Source organism: Neomonachus schauinslandi, chromosome 6 (genome assembly GCF_002201575.2).
Source record: "Neomonachus schauinslandi chromosome 6, ASM220157v2, whole genome shotgun sequence".
Taxonomy (NCBI): Eukaryota; Metazoa; Chordata; class Mammalia; order Carnivora; family Phocidae; genus Neomonachus; species Neomonachus schauinslandi.
This window is the reverse complement of record NC_058408.1, coordinates 51,902,247-51,926,741: the sequence shown is the minus strand read 5'-3', so window position 1 is coordinate 51,926,741 and position 24,495 is coordinate 51,902,247. Positions and strand designations below refer to the sequence as shown.

The 24,495-nt window shown below is 37.4% G+C and overlaps 1 protein-coding gene across 1 annotated transcript in view; it reads left to right on the top strand.

Annotated features, from left to right (window-relative positions):
- The window catches only part of RABGAP1L (RAB GTPase activating protein 1 like), a 776,559-nt gene that overhangs the window by 493,160 nt on the left and 258,904 nt on the right, over positions 1–24,495 (top strand). Inside the window, exons 16-17 of the mRNA XM_021682815.1 lie at positions 14,209–14,334; positions 16,756–16,899. Of these exons, the coding sequence (XP_021538490.1) occupies positions 14,209–14,334; positions 16,756–16,899 (270 nt within the window). The remainder of the gene's footprint in view (positions 1–14,208; positions 14,335–16,755; positions 16,900–24,495) is intronic.

Below are 24,495 nucleotides of genomic sequence, written 5' to 3'. Positions count from 1 at the left end.
TGGGAGTGGGAGAGGGAGAAGCAGGCCTCCCGCAGAACAGGGAGCCCGATGTGGGGCTCGATCCCGGGACCCTGAGATCATGACCTGAGCCGAAGGCAGATGCTTAATGACTGAGCCACCCAGGCGCCCTGCGATAATTCTTTTAATCAGCATATTCCATTAACTGATCAACCCATCCATTAATGAATTCTAATGAGAGAAATTAACTGTAATTTTTTTCTTTTTCATATTTTTGTCTCTGTGGTTTAAACAGGTAGAAGAATACAGTCTAGCTTAAATAATTCATCAAATACGCTATCTCAAGTTCTAGGGGTGTTACTAATTTTTTATCGGTTACATAAGCAGTTGCTTCTTTCTGCTGCCAGACATCCTTTGGCAGCTCCATATTAATCATTGTCAGAACCTGATTCTTTTGGGGATGCTGTCTTTTCCTCCCCCATGGTCATTTATATTTCACATTCACTGCCTACGAGGAAAGGAAGATCAAAAATGAAAGTATTCAAAAACAAAAGTTTAGAATTTTTAAGGTTTTCCATTGTCTAAGTAGTTTTAAGAAATAATTAGCTCTCTTGGTGCTTGAAAATTTCCCGATGCTTTGATAATAGCTTTGTAATTTGTATTTTAAGCAGTAGAAGACTAGTTTATCACAGTAGTTGCTATTACCTCTATTGATAGAATTACAAGAAATTTATCCTTTACAGTTGGTCAAGAATGTTATAGCACAGATAAGTAATATCCTCATTGTAGTATTAATCATTGTTTATTTGGAAATATAATAAATAATGTCCTTTTATATATTTCATTTATTCTAAAAATCATATAAAATATTTTAAATAATTTTTAACCCAGTATATTTTTCTAACACACTTAGTGTCAAGTAGTTTTAAATTTTTTATGTAACATATGCTTTCCTTGACCGTCAGAAAATCATGTTCCTTTTTAAGGTTAAATTACTGTATGTATACTACTATGGGCATGTGGAAGTTTTCCAACTGCAGAAAGGATTATTTTTGGATAATCCAGAATGTTTAAAATTACTGAATTTTTAAAAAACACTGTGACTAGGCACAATTCCTTTGGAAACCAAAGGCTTTATCTGACAAAGATATGCATACCCAGCAATTCCACTCCTAGATACTCATCCTCGTCAAATTTACGCACATGTATACCAAAATTGTGTATTAGAATTGTCCCAGGATCAGTGTTTATAACAAACAACTCAAATGTCCACTATTAGAATGTTTAATACTAGAATTGTAATTAGACATTAAAATGGAAAAATTGTGATATATTTAATAGTAGAACACTATATAACAATGAAATGAGTGTTTTACACTACATAAGTTAATGCGAATGAATCACACAAACATAAGGTTCAGTAAGAAAGCAAAGTATATCATTTGGTATGATTCCATTTCATATGAAGTTCAATAGCAGACAAAACTAAATTCTATTCGTAGGATGCTCCCTAGATGGAAAATATAAATAACACCAATGAAGTGATTATTGATAAAGTCAGGATAGTGATTTCTTGACAAATTGGGAGTCATGATTGGGGTGGGACATACAGGGATCTTCAGGAGTATTGAAAGTATTCTGTTTCTTAACCTGGGTGGTAGTTACACTTGTCTTTATAATTATTTGGTTTTACTTTATGATCAAGTTATTCATTAAAGTATACATTTAACTTTTTGCATTTTTGTGGGTTGCGTTTAAAAATGAAATAAAGTTTAAAAATTACAAATCCTTTACTGCAGTCCCCCAGAAAAGATAGGTTTAAGGTAAGATTTCACCAATGGACTTAAGAAATGAGAAACAGAGCTACTTCTTAGTTTTCCTAAAAGATTTCCACAGAATCCAAGGTACAAGATCCCTGGAGGACTCTGATTGGCCTATCTTGGGAACCTGCTGCCATCCCTGAATCAGTTACTGAGGCCAGGACAGTATGATATTCTGATTGGCTTGGCCCATGTCTTGAGTCCATCTTGTTGCTGATAGTGAACTGGATCAGCTTCTCCCTACAGGGAAAGGGTATTTGATTCCAGATGAGAGCAAGATAGGATGCTAGACAGATACATCACATCATCTACTAGTGATATCTTTACACCAAGAGTTTTAGTGTATTTTAAATAAGTCCTTCTATACTCCCAAATCACTTTTTCCTTAAAATGCAAGAAATTTTCCTGTTCTAAGTTAATTCTTGTATTTTCTTGACATCTCCCTGTGAGTAAATACACTCAAGACATTTTACCTTTAAAAAATACTCTCTTGGGGGGGTGCCTGGGTGGCTCAGTTGGTTAAGTGTCCCACTCTTGATTTCAGCTCAGGGCATGATCTTAGGGTTGTGAAGTCGAGCCCCTCATCAGGCTCCATGCTTGGTGTGGAGTCTGCTTAAGATTCTCTCTCTCTCGGGGCACCTGGGTGGCTCAGATGGTTAAGCATCTGCCTTCGGCTCAGGTCATGATCTCAGGGTCCTGGGATTGAGCCCCACATCGGGCTCCCTGCTCGGCGGGGAGCCTGCTTCTCCCTCTCCTTCTACTGATCCCCTGCTTGTGCTCTCTCGCTCTGTCAAATAAATAAAATCTTTTAATTAAAAAAAAAAAGATACTCTCTCTCTCTCCCTCTGCCCCTCCGCCTCCCATATGCATGCACGCATGTGCTCTCTCTCTCACTCTCTCAAAACAAAACAAAACAAAAACAAAAACTCTCTTGATCTCCCATTAACTATCTTAGGTTTCTTTGCCCTTTCAAAGCTGAACTCCTTCACAGATAATAAAAAGCATGACTATGAATTTGAATTGTGGTTTAATACCTTTCAAGTTCTGTGACCTTCAACAAGTTTCCTAAACTCTTTGATCTTCAGTTTCTTCATTTATTAAATGGAGATAATATTATCATTTTTCTAGGATTTTTGTGAATATTGCATACTTTATATTATCAATGTAAAGGGTCTTATTTTGTATCTGGCACCAAAAAGAATGCAATCATGGGATTAAATCCAGGCTTTACTTAAAAGATGTGTAATTATTGGAAAATCACTTAACATCTCCGAACTTCACCAGTTAATATTAAAAATGTAAAAATAATACCTACTTTACAGAATTTTTATGAGGATCAAAAGGGGTTATGAATGAATGCCTCTAATAATGTTTGCTGCTATTTGTTCTAGAATTGGCTTTATTATTTGCCTAGCCTTTCCTTTTGGACCCTTGTCCCACTAGCTTAAATTGATTACACAGAGCACACTAATGTTATACAATATGTCTTATGACTTATAAATAGACATTCAGTTTAAATGTATTTTAGTATACATTTGATTTAAAAGGAAAATGAAAAGCTAGAAGTTTTCATTTTATTTGCTTTTCATATTGTAAACAGAAAATGAACACTCATGAGTTCATGATTTTCAGAGTTCTCACTAGCATTTACCTTTGTTGAAGAAAATGAAAAATTAGTGTAATTTTCATTGCCTTCATGGAAAAACATAGATTTATTATAAAAACATGTGAAACACAATCATGCAGAACAGAAAATTTAGTTTTATCCAAATAAGGGGATTATTTTATATTATCAACATGTAATTTTACTTTGAAATACATCTTGATGTGTTACATCAGGTGAGCCTTAAAGACTTTTGAAGTACATGGACCTGCTTTGTTTTATGATTAATTGCAGAAAGAAGCAGTGAAGCTTGGAGACTGTCTCCATTCAGTGTTACTACAGATGGCAGATCCTTATCAACATTTGTTACCAAACAATGATTACATCATGATTGATTCTCAGATTATGCATGTGAGGCAGGTATTTAGTTTTGTATTTCATAGAACCATGGATGATATTTGATATCTTAAATTATAATATTTTAATATTTGTCTCCTCCTTTCCCCAATAAAACAACACTGATTCTATGACAAAGCTCCTATACACAACAAAGGTGGATATTCAATATTAGAGATCCACTGTGTTCCAACATCTTAATATTGTTTTAAACAATATATTGGTTGGCAGTTCTGCCTGATTTGGATCCCTAGTCAATGGGCCAGACTGGCTATGGAACCTGTGGAACCCTGCTCAGGCAGGGAAGCAAATTCATAGCCCCACCAAGTGGCTGAGCTTAGCCTTCAGTCTTGACCCTATAGGAAGCCTGGCCAGAGAATCTGAGCTGCTGCAGACCCCATCCTATAGCCCCATTCAAGCAGAGACCCAAGTCAGCAGCCCTCCCCAACTGTTGAACATAGCCTCTGGCCTTTAAGTGACCCTGGGCAGCCTCAAAGCCTAGCCTACAGTACCACCAAGCCAGAGTGCCCAGCCTGCAGTCTTGCCCAGCCACAGAGCCTAGGCTACACTCCTACCCAATTCCTGAACATAGCCTGCAGCCTCACCTGATCAGGAAGCCTGGACAGTAATTCCACCTGACCATAGAACAGTCTCTAGCCTCACTCAACTGTGGGATATAGCTGGAGACCCCTCCTGACCAGAGAGCTCAACCAGTTACCTTGGCCAACAGCAGAGCACAGCCAATAGCTTACCTGATTGTGAAGCCAAGCCTGTGGTCCTGTCTAACTTGGATACAGCCTGGGGCCTTACCTGAACACAAAGTCCAGCCCACAGCACCATCTGGTCTGGCACAACCTGAGACCCCACTTGACCAGGAGCTATTTCAGAGCTCAACCCATAACCCTGCCTAATTGTGGAGTCTAACTAGTGGCACCACCCTGCCAAGGAAGATAGCCTCTGATCTTGTTCATCTGAAAGTGATTGCAGAGCCCAGCTAGTGGCCCCAACTGAATGGAGCTTGGCCAGCAGCCCCACCTCGTCAGACAGCCCACCCACTGGTCCTACTTGAATATTGAGCATAGCCAGTAGGCTCACCCAACTGTGTAGCCCAGCCAATACCATCCCCCCTGGCCTTAAAGCATGAGCAGTGGCCTCACTCAACTAGATTGATAGCAAGCTCTGCTTGCCCCTGAATACTACCAACTGGTCCATCCAGTACCCTAAGCTGAGCTAACTGGTGAAGGTCTTTGCATGCCAGAGCAAACTGTAATATGTGGAAGAGGGGACCACTTACTCAAGTATGCAGATAACAATGCAAGGAATCAAGGATCATGAAGAATCAGGTACCTTTGATACCACCAAAGGAAACTAAAAAATCTCAAATAACTAAAGAAACCCAGATCTATGAACTGTCTGACAAAGAATTCAGAATTCAGAATAATCCCTTTAAAGAAGTTCAATGAACTATAAGAACACACAGATCACTAAATAAAATTAGGAAACGAAAATGAAATCAACAAAGAAATAGAAACCATCAGGCGCCTGGGTGGCTCAGTTGGTTAAGCGACTGCCTTCGGCTCAGGTCATGATCCCGGAGTCCCGGGATTGAGTCCCACATCGGGCTCCCTGCTCAGCGGGGAGTCTGCTTCTCCCTCTAACCCTACCCCCCCCCTTGCGCTCTTTCTCTCACTCTCACTCTCTCTCTCAAATAAATAAATTTTTAAAAAATCTTTAAAAAAAAAAAAGAAATAGAAACCATCAAAAAAGCAGATTCTAGAGCTGAAGAATACAATGACTGAACTGAAGACTTTAATAGAAAGCTACAAAAGACTTGACCAAACATAAAAAGGAATCGGTGAACTAGAAGATAGGTCATTTGAAACTATCAAGTCAGAGGGGCAAAAAGAAAATGAAAAAGAGTGAAGAAAGCCTACGGGACTTTTGGGACACCCTCACATGAAACAATATATACATTATGGGAATCCCAGAAGGAAATTAAAAAGGGACAGAAAGTCTGTTTAAAGCAATAATGACTATAAGCCTTCTGAACTTGGGGATACAAAAGGACTTACAGATTTATGAGGCTCAGAAGACTCTAGATGGTTAGAATCTGAACAGGGTTATAACAAGACACATTATAATTAAGTTGTCAAAACTCAAAGAGAATTTTGAGAGCAGCAAAAAGAAAGCTACTCATCACATGCAAGGGAACTCCCCAGATGACTATTCAGTTTCTGAACAAAAACATTATAGGCTAAGAAAGAGTGGGATGATATATTCAAAGAATGTATTGAAAGAAAAAGAATATTATACCTAGCAAAGCTAACCTTCAAAAATGAAGGAGAGATACTTTCCCAGACAAACAAAAGCTGAAGGTGTTCATCATCACTAGACCTCCCTTACAATAAATGCTAAAGGGCATTCATCAAGCTGAATTAAAAGGATGCTCATTAACATTGTAAAAACATATGAATGTGTAAAATTCACTGGTAATGGTAATTATGTAGTCAAAGTCAGATTCTGTAATATGTAATGATAGTACATAATTCACTTATAACTCTTGTGTAAAGTTAAAAAAACAAATATATTAAAAATAACCATAACTACAATAATTTTTCCTACACAATATAAAAAAGATGTATACTGTAACATCAGTAACCTAAAGTGTGAGGTGGGGGAGAAGTGAAAGTATCAAGTTTCTGTATACTATCAAAGTTAAGTTTTCATAAACCTAAAATAGGATGTTATAACTATAAGACATTTTAAGTAAGTTTCATGGTAACCATAAAGCAAAAACTGACAGTAGATTCACCAAAGATAAAGAGAAGAGAAAACATTCTGCTACAAAAGTCATTAAATCGGAAGACAGCAAGAGAGAAAGCAAGAAACAAAGTACCCACAAAATAGTCAGGACACAGCAAAATGTCAATAATGAGTTGCTACCTATTAATAATTACTTTAAACATAAATGGATAAATTCTCCAATCAAAAGATATAGAAGAACTGATTGGAGGGAAAAAAAACAAAAAAAAACAAAAACAAGACCCAACTATATGCTGCCTATAAAGAGACTCACTTTAGTCATAAGGATACGCATAGACTGAGAATGAAAGGAAAAAAAAGATATTTCAAACAAATGAAAGTAGAGGTGGCTATATTTATATTAGACAAAATAGATTTTAAGTTAAAAAGGGTCAAAAAAGACAAAGTCGTCATATAATGATAAAAATGTCATCAAGAAGATATAACAGTTATAAATATGTATTTGCCCACATTGGAGCACCTAAATATATAAAGCAGATAACAAACAAAACTAAAAGGAGAAATGAACAGCAACAATAATATTTGGGGACTTTAATACCTCACTGTCAACAATGGATAATCTAGGCAGAAAACCGATAAGGAAACAGCAGATTTGAACAGCACTGTAAGCCAAATGTACTGAACAGACATATACAAAACATTCCATCCAAAACCAGCAGAATACACATTCTTCTCAAGTTCACATGGTACATTTTCTAGGATAGATCATATGTTAGGCCATAGAAAAAAATCTCAAGAAATTTACGAATATAGAAATTATATGAAGTAGCCTTTGTAACCACAAAACTAGAAATCACTAATAGGAGAAGAGATGGAAAGTTCATGAATATGCAGAAATTAAATAACACACTCCTGAACATAACAGTGATTTAAAGAAGAAATCATAAGGGAAGTTAAAAAATATCTTGAGAAAAATGAAAATGGAAACACACCAAATGCAGCAAAAGCAGTTCTAAAAGGAAGTTTATTATGATAAATGTGTGCATCAAGAAAATAGTCATATCTCAAATAACCTAACTTTATACCTCAAGGAGCTGGAATAAGAAGAACAAACTAAGCCCAAAGTTAGTAGAAGGAAGAAGATAATAAAGACTGGAACAGAATAGCAAACAGAATTGAACATCACATTAAAAGGATCATATACCACAAGGAAGTGGGATTCATCCCTGGGATGAAAGATGGTTCATACACAAATCATAAATGTGGTACATCACATTAATAGGATGAAAGATAAAAATCATCTCAGTAGATGCAGAAAAAGTATTTGACAAAATTCAATGATAAATGACAAAATTCATGATAAAAATTCTCAACAAATTGGGTACAGAATGTATCTCACTATAATTAAGGCCATATATGACAAGCCAACAGCTAACATCATCCTCAGTGGTGAAAGGTTGAAAGTTTTCCCTCTAGTCATACAGATGACCAAGGGGTATAATAAAAGATGTTCAACATCACTAATTATCAGAGAAATGCAAATCAAAACCACAATGAAATATCACCTCATATATTACAATGGCTCTTACCAAAAGGCAAGAAATAACAAGTGTTGGCAAAGATGTAGAGAAAAGGGAACCTTTGTGCACTACTGGTGGGAATGTAAATTGGTGCAGCCACTGTGGAAGACAGTATGGTGGATCTTCAAAAAATTAAAAGTAGAACTACCATATGATCAAACTATTCAACTTCTGGGTATTTATCCAAAGGAAAAAGAATACTAAAGCAAAAAGATATATGCACCCCTATGGTCTCTGTAGCATTATTTACAATAGCCAAGATATGGAAGCAATCTAAGTGGCTTCTGATGGATGAATGGATATGGAAAATGTGTCTCATATATATATATAAGAATGAAATCTTGCTGTCTGCAACAACATGAATGGACCTTGAAGGCATTATGCTAAGTAAAATAAGTTAAAGACAGAAAGACAAATATATGATCTCACTTATATGCGGAATTTCAAAAAAAAAAGTTCATAGACATAATTGATGGTTGCCAAAGGTGGGGGGTTAGGGGTGGATGAAATGGGTGAAGGGGGGTCAAAAGGTACAAACTTCCAATTAAATAAATAAGTCATAAGGATGTAATGTACAGCATAGTTAATAATACTGTATTGCATATTTGAAAAGTGCTAATAGAGTAAATCTTAAAAGTTCTCATTGCAAAAAAATTGAGCTATGTATGGTGATAGATGTTAACTAGACTTGTGATCATTTCACATTATGTACAGATATCAAACTATTAGGTTGTATACCTGAAACCAATATAATGTTATATGTCAGTTACATCTCCACTGAAAAAAAGAAAAAGCATTTTCTCTAAGACCAGGAACAATACAAGGTTGCCCACTCTCACCATTCCCATTAAACACAGTACTAGAAATCCTAGCCAGAGCAATCAGCCAGAAAAAGAAATCAAAGATATCCAAATCAAAAAGGGAAAAAATGAAAGTGTCTCTTTTTGCAGATGACATGGTCTTATATATAGAAAACCCTAAAGACTCCACCAAAAAAAAAAACCTGTTAGAACTAATCAGCAAATTCAGTAAAGTTGCAGGATATGGAATCAACATACAAACTTCACTTTTGGGCGCCTGGGTGGCTCAGTTGGTTAAGCGACTGCCTTCGGCTCAGGTCATGATCCTGGAGTCCCGGGATCGAGTCCCGCATCGGGCTCCCTGCTCAGCAGGGGGTCTGCTTCTTCCTCTGCCCTCTTCCCTCTCGTGCTCTCTGTCTCTCATTCTCTCTCTCTCAAATAAATAAATAAAATCTTTAAAAAAAAAAGAAAAAAAAACTTCACTTTTGTTTCTATGTGCTTAACAATGAACTATCTGGAAAAGAAATAAAACAATCCCATTTACAATAGTATAAAAAATTAAATATTTAGGAATAAATTGAATTAAGGAGGTGAAATAACTGTACACTGAGAACATTGATGAAAGAAATTGAATAAGACACAAATGGAAAGATACCTCATGCTCATGCCTCAGAAGAATTGGTAATGCCGGGCGCCTGGGTGGCTCAGTTGGTTAAGCGACTGCTTTCGGCTCAGGTCATGATCCTGGAGTCCCGAGATCGAGTCCCGCATCGGGCTCCCTGCTCGGCGGGGAGCCTGCTCCTCCCTCTGACCCTCACCCCTCTCATGTGCTCTCTCTCTCTCATTCTCTCTGTCTCAAATAAATAAATAAAATCTTTAAAAAAAAAAAGAATTGGTAATGTCAAAATGTTCATACTAACCAAAGTCATCTACAAATTCAGTGCAATCCCAATGACAATTTTTCGAAATTAGAAAAAACAATCTAAAACTTGTGTGAAAACACAGAAGACCCTGAATAGCCAAAACAATCCTGAGAAAGAAGAGCAAAGCTGGAGGCATCACACTTTCTGATTGCAAATTCTGTTATAAAACTATAGTAATCAAAACAGTATGGTACTGCCATAAAAATTGATATGTAGACCAATGGAACAGAACTGAGAGCCCAGAAATAAACTTATGCATATATTGTCAACTAATATTTGACAAGGAAGCTAAGAATATTTAATGGGGAAGTGATAGTTTCTTTAATAAACGGTGTTAGGAAAACTGGACAGCCATATGCAAAAGAATAAAACTGCACCCCTATCTTATATCTCTTACAAAAATTAAAATGGATTAAATATTTAAACATAATACCTGAAACCATAAACCTCTTAGAAATAAACATAGATAAAAAGCTTTTTGACATTAGTCTTGGCAATGATTTTTTTATTATGACATCAAAAGCAACCGTGAGAGACTATGGACTCTGAGAAACAAACTGAGGGTTCTAGAGGGGAGGGGGGTGGGGGGATGGGTTAGCCTGGTGGTAGGTATTAAAGAGGGCACGTTCTGCATGGAGCACTGGGTGTTATACGCAAACAACGAATCATGGAACACTGCATCAAAAACTAATGATGTAATGTATGGTGATTAACATAACATAATAAAATTAAAAAAAAAAAAAGCAAAAGCAACAAAAGCAAAGGTAAACGAGTGGGACTACATCACCTAAAAAACTTCTGCACAGCAGAAGAAATATCAACAAAATGAAAGGGCACCCTACACAATGGGAAAAAGTATTTGCAAACCACATATCTGATAAGGGTTAATATCTAAAACATATAAAGAACTCCTGTAACTCAAGAGAAAAAAAACAACCCAAATCATCCAATGAGAAAATGGGCAAATGACCTGAGTAGATATTTTTCCAAAGAAGATATTCAAAATCTAACAGGTATATGAAAAGTTGTTCAACATCACCAGTCATCATGCAAATCAAAAACAATGAGATATTGCCTCACACCTGTTAGAGTAGATATTATGAAAAAGAGAAGAGGTAACAAGTACTGGCAGGGATGTGGAGAGAAGGGAACCTTTGTGCACTGTTGGTGGGAATGTAAATTGGTGCAATTACTATGGAAAACAGTATGGAAGTTCTTAAAAAAATTAAAAGAAAACTACCATGTGATCTAGCAATTCTACTTCTGAGTATATATGCAAAGAGAATGAAATTACCATCTTGAAATAATATTAGCACCCCCATGTTCATAGCAGCATTATTTACAATAGACAAGACATGGAAACAACCTAAATGTCCATCAACAAGTGAATGGGTACAGATATTGTATATACATTTAATGGAATATTATTCGGTCATAAAAAAGGAAATCCTGTCATTTGTGACAACACGGATGAACCTCAGAGGCCTGTGCTAAGTGAAATAAGTCAGACAGAGAAAGACAAATACTGTATGGTATCAGTTATATGTGGAATATAAACAAGAAGTCATAAAAGAGAGTAGATTGGTAGTTGCCACAGGGGGTGGGGGAAATGAGTGAGTTGTACCCATGGGTACAAACTTTAAGGTATAAAATTAATAAGTTCTGGATATGTAACAGTTTGGTGACTATAGTTGACAATACTGTATTGTGTATTTGAAAGTTGCTAAGAGAGATCTTAACAGTTCTTACTACACACAAAAATTGTAACTATGTGAGGTGATGGATCTATCTATTGTGGTCATTATTTAGAGATTATGTTGCCTAAAGCTAGACATGAAGGATAACAGCTCTAAGACTCCTCACTCCTCCAAATATATATTTAAAAAAAAATAAGGTTATAGACTGGGATTGTCATTTTATTTGGGGGAATCAAATTCAAACTTAAAAATTCTTTTGTTTTTGAAGAACTGTATTAAATATATTGTTTGTGTGTATGAGAGAAACAGACAGATGGATAGGGAGTGGGGAGGAGGGAGCAGAGAAAGGTGGAGATAGAGAGATGGAGGGAGGAAGGGAGAATTTAAGCTCCATACCTAAAAACAAAGCAGAAATTTATGTTCATTTGTCTTTTTACTGACTAAATTACCCAGTCAGGCTCATACCCAGCCATTTCTCTACTTACGCTCTAGCTGTGGTGATGTCTAATTCCTCATCAACACATCCTACCTCCCCAATCCCAGGATTTCTGTGTCCCTATCAAAGTCAAGGAGAGTTGCCTATATACTTGTCCTTTGGGAAGATGCTATACCGTTACGTCTGTATCCCCAGGGCCTAGCACAGTGCATTCATCTCTGTGTTCAGTGACTGCATGTGTGGATACCAAATGGCATTTAAACCTTTTATTTGCTTTAGTGGTTTTACCCATGCAAGGCACTAAAGGTTTATCCCCTTTGTAGGATACCAAATGATAAACTATTCAACTAGGACTTAAGTGAATTAGTTTCTCTAGGGCTGGCTACAGTTACCTTACATGAGCACTTTTGTATGGCCATTTTAGTAGAGATCTGAGAGGAAGAAGGAGAGGCTTAGACCTTGGTGGTAGGAGGAGTAGATCATGTTTGTGCAAGCTAAGTGTCGCTTGAAGCTTCAATGACAGAATTGTTAAAGGGGGAAAGAATACAGTGTACTTGTGTTTTGAAAAAGTGAGTATAAGCTGAAAAATGTTTGCTGACTTGAATAGCTGAGGTCAAAGCCCCAAACACCTCATAGATAAAAAAGGAATAAGCAAATGTTTATAGAATCAAAATGACAACAGCTAAGTGTACTTACTTAACTTTAGGAGGTTTTATTTAACTAATTTGTGTATTTCATGGTTTATAAGTCGAAAATAGAAGTGGCCAATTTGTGTAGGAATTTAAATAAACAGTTAAATTTCTAAGTGGGTACATAGAACTCTACTTGACTCAAGTATTCAGACAGGAATTTAGTCTAACAAAGGTGTCAAATACCATAATCAGCCAAGGTCAGACTTTCAAAGAAGTGACATTGGAAGTAAATGTTTACAGGGGCACCTGGGTGGCTCAGTTGGTTAAGCGTCTGCCTTTGGCTCAGGTCCTGATCTCAAGGTCCTGATCTCAGGGTCCTGGGATCCTGCTGGAGCCCGTGTTGGGCTCCCTGCTCGGGGAGGGAGCCTGCTTCTCCCTCTCCCTCTCTTCCTCCCTGCCACTTGTGTGCAAACTCTCTCTCTCTCAAATAAATAAAGTTTTTATTTTAAAAAAAAGTAAAGTTTACACAATAGTTATATCTTAGGACACTGAGTTAAGGATAAAATCTTTTTCTGTTTGCTTGATGTAATTTCTAGAATGTTAGGTATGTCTCTAAGTCCCTTCAGTTTATTGATACCACAATTTAGAGATTTGTTCCTTGGATTTCAGATTTCATTCTCTGTTCAGATAAAAATGCTTCTGGAAGGGGTATGTTAGATTTTGTCATTTAACTCTTAATGATAAAAGCTCATAAAATTCTTTCCTAAAAACTTTTTATGTAAAAAGAATATAACATCAAGAAGACTGTGGTAAGACAGTATCTCACTATCAAAATGAAAAATGCATTCATCCTTTGACCCAGAAATCCCTCTTTGGGGAATATTATTGAGGGAAAAAGAAACAAGATGCATTGTAATGTACATAGAATGTTATCTTTTATGTAGGAAAGGGAAAAATGAAATAAGTGTGATTCTTTTATTTGCATAAAGAAACACTAGCAGGATAGATGAGAAATTATGGAGCGTAGCTACGAGGTTATGCCAAAGAGGTGGGAGCCAGGTACAGGAATTATTATACAGAGACAGAGAGGAGTAAGACTTTTATCTTTGCATACTTTTGCATTGTATTGATTTTTGAATCATGTGACTGTATTACCTGTTTTTAAGATGGCTTAATGAGTGAATAACAGGTTGATTAAAATTCACAAAAGAGGGGCACCTGAGTGGCTCAGTCGTTAAGCGTCTGCCTTGGGCTCAGGTCATGATCCCAGCGTCCTGGGATCAAGCCCCTCATCGGGTTCCCTGCTCAGTGGGGAGCCTGCTTCTCCCTCTCCAGCTCCCTCTGCTTATGTTCCCTCTCTTGCTGTGTCTCTCTGTCAAACAAAAAAATCACAAAAGAGCGAAGTTCATGTCAAGTGAGGAAACTGGAAGGTTTGAACACAAATTTTATCTATATTGCTGCAGAAGCCTGGCTCTGAAGAAGTTAATTCACTAGAGGCTTTTAGCCATTAATGCAGAGGACTAATAACATGAAGGAACTTTTCTGACACTCTGGCCAAATGCCACTCAGTCACGTTCTATATGTATCTGTTTTCCTGTAGATGCCAGAGGAACAAGCATTCTGTGTTTTGGTGAAAATCATGTATGACTATGGTTTACGAGATCTCTACAAAAACAACTTTGAAGATCTTCACTGCAAGTTTTATCAGTTGGAGAGACTAATACAGGTAAATAAAAATTAGGCTTTTATCACTCAGGGATTGAGTTAGAGAAAAAGTAATAAAATTGGTGAACAATAATAATTCATGAAAGTTTAATGGAATTCTACGGAAAAAATGTATATATATTTGGTTTCTGACCAGTATCTATATTGGTGTTAATATTTATTTAACCATTTGATCATTTTTAAAATAGTCTTCCATTGTAAATATTTAACTTTAATATACTTTTAAGTGGGAATATAGTGAGTTAAGTCAATGAAGAGATTCCTGAGTATTATTTGTAAGGAAATGAAGATATTTACAGAATAAAAATTGAAATACTTAAGAATTTTCCCTGCCTTAATTAGCACCACTACCATATTTATGTCCACATGTAGAGAACTCTTGAAAGGACAGAAAAAGATTTGAAAAAGAATAAAAAACACTTAAATATTTTAATGTTGGGACATATTTAAAAATTATTCTTATATAATTTCTTGATCTCAAACAATGGGTTGTTACTGTTTTACAATATGTCTGTGTAAATTTATATGTATGAGGAACATATTTTATATATGTAAAATATTACATAATAAAGATCGTGAGCAAGGGCAAAATTATTGACTAGTGCTGATAAAAGGAATTACTGAGTAGCTCTGAAATTCCACCTGAAGTTGAAAATCTTAAATTTATAATGGGTCTATGTAGCATGCTTATATGGCTTTCTCTATCTGAGGTATTGGGAACCCAAAAGAAATGTGAAGTAAATACATGAATGGATTGATTTCATACTGGAGAAAAGTAAAGTGATTAAGGTTAGTGGGACGCAGCAGTAGAGATATTGGTAGGAGCTCATTGGCTTGACCTGTCAGGAGATCCATAGGTGTCTAAAGAGGACGTGAAGTCAATGGGAGACTAAAAGACTAGAACAGAGAAGACAGAGGATTAGCAATGAGGTTAAGGACAACTTTGCTGGGAGAAGAGAATGTTGGAGGGTAGAAAACCTTAAAGAAGAAATGAAGTAGGGGAAAGATGTTAAGTGAACTCTAAGCACAATGACATATGTGCTCTTTTTCAGGAGAAAAGGGACTGTGTAGAAGATTCTGGGCAACTAGGGACATTAAAAGCAATAGGCTCATTTTTAGAGATTTAATTCTTCTGAGTAAATATTTGGGATTATTGATACCAATAATAATTTTTAATAATATTGATATTTCTTCTGCCGTGCAGAAGTGTTTTAGGTGATGTAGTCCCACTCGTTTATCTTTGCTTTTGTTGCTTTTTCTTTTTCTTTTTTAATTTTATTATGTTATGTTAATCACCATACATTACATCATTAGTTTTTGATGCAGTGTTCCATGATTCATTGTTTGCGTATAACACCCAGTGCTCCATTCAATATGTGCCCTCTTTAATACCTACCACCAGGCTAACCCATCCCCCCACCCCCCTCCCCTCTGAAACCCTCAGTTTGTTTCCTGTAGTCCATAGTCTCTCATAGTTTGTCTCCCCCTCTGATTCCCCCCCTTCATTTTTCCCTTCCTTCTCCTAATATCCTCTATGCTATTCCTTATGTTCCACAAATAAGTGAAACCATATGATAAATGACTTTCTTTGCTTAACTTATTTCACTTAGCATAATCCCCTCTAGTTCCATCCATGTTGATGCAAATGGTGGGTATTCATCCTTTCTGATGGTTGAGTAATATTCCATTGTATGTAAGGACCACATCTTCTTTATCCATTTGTCTGTTGAAGGGCAACTCTGCTCTTTCCACAGTTTGGCTATTGTGGACATTGCTGCTATGAACATTGGGGTGCATGTGGCCCTTCTTTTCACTACATCTGTATCTTGGAGGTAAATAATCTGAATGGACCAATAACCAGTAACGAAATTGAAGCAGTGATCAAAAACCTACTAAAAAACAAGAGTCCAGGGCCTGATGGATTCCCAGGGAAATTCTACCAAAAATTCAAAAAAGATAGATTGTTTTAAAGTCTCATTATGTTTTGGGCTTTTCTCAGTACCCCAAAAATATACTGAAGTGATATCATAGATCCCAGATGATGTTGATATTAAGTGGTCTCCAAAGAGAAAATAAACTTCTTTCCTAGGTAGTCAGGCAACCCATTTGATCAGGTGCTGGACTCGACTCTGGAGGGATGACATTCATTAGACTATAGGTATTCTGTCAGAGTGAGCATTTCCCAAGAAACAAAAATAGTCAAGTGAGTAAGAGGTGATCTTTGTTATTTGTCCATAAGAAGTCTGCCTTTATTTTCCTCGATCATCCTGGTCCCAATGCTCATCTCCTATTATCAGTTCTGTGTAGTTACATAAAATTCAATGAACGCTGCAAAAAATCTAGAGTGCTCATAGAAAGCTTGTCATAAATTTCATTTGTGGTAGGAAATAAAGCTTCTCACTTTTCCACTTTGACTTTTTAGGAGCAGTTACCGGACCTGCACCACCATTTTTGTGTTCTGAACCTGGAAGTTCATATGTATGCCTCCCAGTGGTTCCTCACTCTTTTTACAGCCAAGTTCCCACTCTGCATGGTCTTCCACATCATCGACTTACTGCTGTGTGAGGTAGAGTGACTGCATCTCTCATACCTAAGCCAAAAGAGAAAATAGTTTCTATTTAAAGTGGTTATAATTTTCTTCATTTTATTTTTTTTTATACATTAAGCCATAAGTATTGACCAGAAAGTTCTATTTGAATTTTTAGTAAAGACTATTTTTATTATAATTTTATTATTTGTGAGAAATGAAAATGTTAAGGCATTTAAAATTCCTACAAAGTAAGATGAGGTAATTAAATATGTGTAATTAAAATTCATAATAAGCCTTTATCTGTGTAATAATGTATTACTCAGATAAAGGACCTTTAAAGTTATATAAATGAATTCAAAATCAGGTGTTTTTAATAGTAATGCAGTGATACTCCCAAGAGTGAATATAAATGAAAATTGTGTAGTAATCTATATTTTATTATAAATGCCAGTATAGTTAACATACAGTGTTATATTAGTTTTAGGTGTACAATATAGTGACTCAACAACTCCATACATCACCTAGTACTCATCACAACAAGTGCACTCCTTAATCCCCATCACCTGTTTAACCCATCCCTTCACCCACCTCTCCTCTGGTAACCACTAAGTTTGTTTTCTAATTATACAGTAATTTAATCCTCAATTCATAAGATATTTCTATTGTATATGATGTTTGAGACTCCTACCAGATAATAGTGAAGTGATAGACCAATGCTTCTATACCATATATTTTCACAGAATATTTAAAAAATTAGTTTGCAAATTCCTTAGGTATCTGATTTGTTTCATTTATTGTTTTTAGTTCCCTAGATGGCTGCTTTTATTCACTTTACTCTTTTAAAGAAATAAGCAGAATTACACATGCATATATCATATACTGCCAATTAAAATGTTTGACAGTCTTAGCAGTGATTGCTAGATGAGAAGAATTTTTTTTTTTTTTCTACTTTGGGCTTTTTTTTTTTTTCATTCTTACGTTAATCCCCTCCATTACATCATTAGTTTTAGATGTAGTGTTCCATGATTCGTTGTTTGTGCATAACACCCAGTGCTCCATGCAGAATGTGCTCTCCTCAATACCAACCACCAGACTAACCCATCCTCCCATCCCCCTCCCCTCTAGAACCCTCAGTTTGTTTTTCAGAGTCCATCGTCTCTCATGGTTCGTCTACCCCTCCCGATTTCCCCCACTTCATTCTTCCCCTCCTGCTACCTTCTTCTTCTTTTTTTTTTTTCCTTAACATATATTGCATTATTTGTTTGAGAGGTACAGATCTGAGATTCAATAGTCTTGCACAATTCACAGCACTTACCAGAGCACATACCCTCCCCAGTGTCTATCACCCAGTCACCCCATCCCTCCCACCCCACCCCCCACTCCAGCAACCCTCAGTTTGTTTCCTGCGATTAAGAATTCCTCATATCAGTGAGATCATATGATACATGTCTTTCTCTGTTTGACTTATTTCGCTCAACATAATACCCTCCAGTTCCATCCACGTTGTTGCAAATGGCAAGATCTCATTCCTTTTGATGGCTGCATAATATTCCATTGTATATATATACCACCTCTTCTTTATCCATTCATCTGTTGATGGACATCTTGGCTCTTTCCACAGTTTGGCTATTGTGGACATTGCTGCTATAAACATCGGGGTGCATGTACCCCTTCGGATCCCTACTTTTGTATCTTTGGGGTAAATACCCAGTAGTGCAATTGCTGGATCATACGGTAGCTCTATTTTCAACTTTTTGAGGAACCTCCATACTGTTTTCCAGAGTGGCTGCACCAGCTTGCATTCCTACCAACAGTGTAGGAGGGTTCCCCTTTCTCCACACCCCCGCCAACATCTGTCGTTTCCTGACTTGTTAATTTTAGCCATTCTGACTGGTGTAAGGTGGTATCTCATTGAGGTTTTGATTTGGATTTCCCTGATGCCGAGCGATATTGAGCATTTTTTCATGTGTCTGTTGGCCATTTGGATGTCTTCTTTGGAAAAATATCTGTTCATGTCTTCTGCCCATTTCTTGATTGGATTCTTTGTTCTTTGGGTGTTGAGTTTGATGAGTTCTTTATAGATTTTGGATACTAGCCCTTTATCTGATATGTCATTTGCAAATATCTTCTCCCATTCTGTCAGTTGCCTTTTGGTTTTATTGACTGTTTCCTTTGCTTTGCAAAAGCTTTTTATCTTGATGAAGTCCCAATAGTTCATTTTTGCTCTTCCTTCCCTTGCCTTTGGCGATGTTTCTAGGAAGAAGTTGCTGCGGCTGAGGTCAAAGAGGTTGCTGCCTGTGTTCTCCTTTAGGATTTTGATGGACTCCTGTCTCACATTGAGGTCTTTCAACCATTTGGAGTCTATTTTTGTGTGTGGTGTAAGGAAATGGTCCAGTTTCATTCTGCATGTGGCTATCCAATTTTCCCAACACCATTTGTTGAAGAGACCGTCTTTTTTCCATTGGACATTCTTTCCTGCTGTATCAAAGATGAGTTGACCATAGAGTTGAGGGTCCATTCTGGGCTCTCTCTTCTGTTCCATTGATCTATGTGTCTGTTTTTGTGCCAGTACCAGGCTGTCTTGATGATGACAGCTTTGTAATAGAGCTGGAAGTCCGGAATTGTGATGCTGCCAGCTTTGCTTTTCTTTTTCAACATTCCTCTGGTTCCATACAAATTTTAGGATTATTTGTTCCATTTCTTTGAAAAAAGTGGATGGTATTTTGATGGGGATTGCATTGAATGTGTAGATTGCTCTAGGTAGCATTGACATCTTCACAATATTTGTTCTTCCAATCCATGAGCATGGAACGTTTTTCCATTTCTTTGTGTCTTCCTCAATTTCTTTCATGAGTACCTTATAGTTTTCAGAGTACAGATCCTTTACCTCTTTGGTTAGATTTATTCCTAGGTATCTTATGGTTTTGGGTGCAATTGTAAATGGGATCGACTCCTTAATTTCTCTTTCTTCTGTCTTGTTGGTGTATAGGAATGCCACTGATTTCTGTGCATTGATTTTATATCCTGCCACTTGACTGAATTCCTGTATGAGTTCTAGCAGTTTGGGGGTGGAGTCTTTGGGGTTTTCGACATAAAGTATCATATCATCTGCAAAGAGTGAGAGTTTGACTTCTTCTTTGCCGATTTGGATGCCTTTTACTTCTTTTTGTTGTCTGATTGCTGTGGCTAGGACTTCCAATACTATGTTGAATAGCAGTGGTGATAGTGGACATCCCTGCTGCGTTCCTGACCTTAGGGGGAAAGCTCTCAGTTTTCCCCAATGAGAATGATATTCACTGTAGGTTTTTCATAGATGGCTTTTATGATATTGAGGTATGTACCTTCTATGCCTATACTCTGAAGAGTTTTGATCAAGAAAGGATGCTGTACTTTGTCAAAAGCTTTTTCTGCATCTTTTGAGAGGATCATATGATTCTTGTTCTTTCTTTTGTTAATGTATTGTATCACATTGATTGATTTGCGGATGTTGAACCAACCTTGCAGCCCAGGGATAAATCCCACTTGGTCGTGGTGAATAATCCTTTTAATGTACTGTTGGATCCTATTGGCTAGTATTTTGGTGAGAATTTTTGCATCCATGTTCATCAGGGATATTGGTCTGTAATTCTCCTTTTTGATGGGGTCTTTGTCTGGTTTTGGGATCAAGGTAATGGTGGCCTCATAAAATGAGTTTGGAAGTTTTCCTTCCATTTCTATTTTTTGGAACAGTTTCAGAAGAATAGGTATTAATTCTTCTTTAAATGTTTGGTAGAATTCCCCTGGGAAGCCATCTGGCCCTGGGCTTTTTTTGGGGGGGAGATTTTTGATGACTGCTTCAATTTCCTTAGTGGTTTTCAGTCTGTTCAGGTTTTCTATTTCTTCATGGTTCAGTTTTGGTAGTTGATACATCTCTAGGAATGCATGCATTTCTTCCAGGTTATCTAATTTGCTGGCATAGAGTTGTTCATAATATGTTCTTATAATTGTTTGTATTTCTTTGGTGTTGGTTGTGATCTCTCCTCTTTCATTCATGATTTTGTTGATTTGGGTCATTTCTCTTTTCTTTTTGATAAGTCTGGCCAGGGGTTTATCAATCTTGTTAATTCTTTCAAAGAACCAGCTCCTAGTTTCATTGATCTGTTCTACTGTTCTTTTAGTTTCTATTTCATTGATTTCTGCTCTGATCTTTATCATTTCTCTTCTCCTGCTGGGTTTAGGCTTTATTTGCTGTTCTTTCTCCAGCTCCTTTAGGTGTAGGGTTAGGTTGTGTACTTGAGACCTTTCTTGTTTTTGAGAAAGGCTTGGATTGCTATATACTTTCCTCTCAGGACTGCCTTTGCTGCATCCGAAAGATTTTGAATAGTTGTGTTTTCATTTTCATTGGTTTCCATGTATTTTTTTAATTCTTCTTTAATTTCCTGGTTGGTCCATTCATTCTTCAGTAGGATGCTCTTTAGCTTCCATGTATTTGAGTTCTTTCCGACTTTCCTCTTGTGATTGAGTTCTAGTTTCAAAGCATTGTGGTCTGAAAATAGGCAGGGAATGATCCCAATCTTTTGGTACCAGTTGAGACCTGATTTGTGACCTAGGATGTGATCTATTCTGGAGAATTTTCTATGGGGACTAGAGAAGAATGTGTATTCCATTGCTTTGGGATGGAATGCTCTGAATATGTCTGTGAAGTCCATTTGGTCCAGTGTGTCATTTAAAGTCTTTATTTCCTTGTTGATCTTTTGCTTAGACGGTCTGTCCATTTCAGTGAGGGGGGTGTTAAAGTCCCCCACTATTATTGTATTGTTTTCTATGTGTTTCTTTGATTTTGTTTTAATTGCCTTATATAATTGGCTGCTCCCATGTTAGGGGCATAGATATTTACAATTGTTAGATCTTCTCGTTGGATAGACCCTTTAAGTAGGATATAATGTCCTTCCTCATCTCTTATTACAGTCTTTGGTTTAAAATCTAATTTGTCTGATATAAGGATTGCCACCCCAGCTTTCTTTTGGTGTCCATTAGCATGGTAAATGGTTTTCCACCCCCTCACTTTCAATCTGGGGGTGTCTTTGGTTCTAAAATGAGTCTCTTGCAGACAGCATATTGATGGGTCTTGTTTTTTAATCCAGTCTGATAGCCTGTGTCTTTTGATTGGGGCATTTAGCCCATTAACATTCAGGGTAACTATTGAAAGATAGGAATTTAGTGCCATTGTATTGCCTGTAAGGTGACTATTAACGTATATTGTCTGTGTTCCTTTCTGGTCTATGTTGCTTTTAGGGTCTCTCTTTGCTTAGAGGACCCCTTTCAAGATTTCTTGTAGGGCTGGTTTTGTGTTTGCAAATTCCTTTAGTTTTTCTTTGTCCTGGAAGCTTTTTATCTCTCCTTCAATTTTCAATGACAGCCTCGCTGGATATAGTATTCTTGGCTGCATATTTTTCTCATTTAGTGCTCTGAATATATCCTGCCAGTCCTTTCTGGCCTGCCAGGTCCCTGTGGATAGGTCTGTTGCCAATCTAATGTTTCTACCATTGTAGGTTACATATCTCTTCTCCCGAGCTGCTTTCAGGATGTTCTCTTTGTCTCTGAGAGCCGTAAGTTTTAGTATTAGATGTCGGGGTGTTGACCTATTTTTATTGATTTTGAGAGGGGTTCTCTGTGCTTCCTGGATTTTGATGCCTGTTTCCTTCCCCAAATTAGGGAAGTTCTCTGCTATAATTTTCTCCATTATACCTTCTGCCCCTCTCTCTCTTTCTTCTTCTTCTGGGATCCCAATTATTCTAATGTTGTTTCGTCTTACGGTATTGCTTATCTCTCAAATTCTGCCCTCGTGATCCAGTAGTTGTTTATCTCTCTTTTTCTCAGCTTCTTTATTTTCCATCATTTGGTCTTCTATATTACTGATTCTCTCTTCTGCCTCATTTATCCTAGCAGTTAGCGCCCCCATTTTTTATTGCACGTCATTAATAGCCTTTTTGATTTCCTCTTGGTTAGATTTTAGTTCTTTTACTTCTCCAGAAAGGGTTTCTCTAATAACTTCCATATTTTTTTCAAGCCCAGCTAGTATCTTTAAAGTGATGATTCTGAACTCTAGATCTGACATCGTACTAATGTCTGTATTGAGTAGGTCCCTGGCAGTCGGTACTACCTCTTGTTCCTTTTGTTGAGGTGATTTTTTCTGTCTTGTCATTTTGTGCAGAGGAGAATAGATTAATGAGAGAACAAAATGCTAGCAGAGTAACCACGTCCCCAGAAAATATACTCTAAAGAAATCAGAAAAGACCTGAAGCAGTGGAAAAAGAAACGGAAAGAGAGAAAAAAGAAAAAGAAAAAGATAAAGATAAAAACAAACAAAAACAAACAAAACAAAACAACAACAACAACAAAAAAAACCAGAATGTAATCAAATATGATCAGGCTGGTATATAGATCAGTGCCACACACTAGATTTGGGTGTATTTTGGTCTGTTAGAAGAAAGTGCCTCCCAAAATTTTAAAGAAAGAAAAACTTATATATGTACAAAAATAAGGGTTGATATGATGAAGGGATGGAATATGACTGTAAAGATGGAAATTATAAAAAATTTTATAAAAGGAATTGGTAAGAAGTTGTTTGAAAAAAGAAAGAAGAGGATTTAAAAAAAGAAAAAAAAGGGAGAGAATGTGATCAGGCAGGGGAGTAGAAAAAACCATATACTAGAGATTTAAGGTATATTTTAATCTGTTAGAAGAAACTATCTCAAAATTTTAAAGAGAGAACAACTTATATATATATGCCAAAAATACGGGTAGCTACTATGAAGGGATAGAATATGACTCTAAAAATGAAAAATAAAAATGTTTTTTAAAAAAAGGGATTGATAAGATGTTGGTTGAAAAAGGGAAAAAGAAAAATTCAAAAAGAAAAAAAAAGAAAAAAAGACAGTTAAAAAAAAATTAACTTTGAAAGACTAAAGAATCATGGTAAAAAAGCCATGAATTCTATGTGCAGTATTCCCCTAGCGCTGGAGTTCTGCCGTTCTCATTGATCGGTAAACTTGGTCTTGGCTGGCTGTTCTCGCTGATCTTCTGGGGAGGGGCCTGTTGCCGTGGTTTCCAAATGTCTCTGCCGGAGGCGGAATTGCCCCACCCTTGCCCCCTCCCGGCTAAGTAATCTGCTCGGGTTTGCTCTCTGGGGCTTTTGTTCCCTGCGAGCTTTCCCTACAGCTTTGGAGGCGGAGAGTGAAAATGGCAGCCTCCCAATCTCTGCCCCGGAGGAGCCAAGAACTCGGGCCCCGCTCCTCAGTGAGCCCCCAGAGAAAAGCCGTCAGTCACTCCCATCTCCCCGGTCTCCGTCGGCACTCCGTGCTCACCCGGCCTGTGACCGCGCGTTTCTATCTCTAGCACCCGACCCCGGGTGGAGTCTCCAAACCCAGCAGATCCCTGCGGTGCGCTCCCGCGCGGCTCCTCCGGGGGGAGGAAGGTGAGTCTCCCCGGATCTGCCGCTTGTTGGGTCCCTGCTGGAGAAGCAGCGGCCCGACTGTGCCCGCGGATCACGGTTTATGGCAACCCCGAGCTGAGAGCCCGCGCCTGGGCTCCGCCTCTGCAGCCGGCTTCCCTGCTCCGTTACCTGGGAGCTCTGCCACACTCAGGCACCCC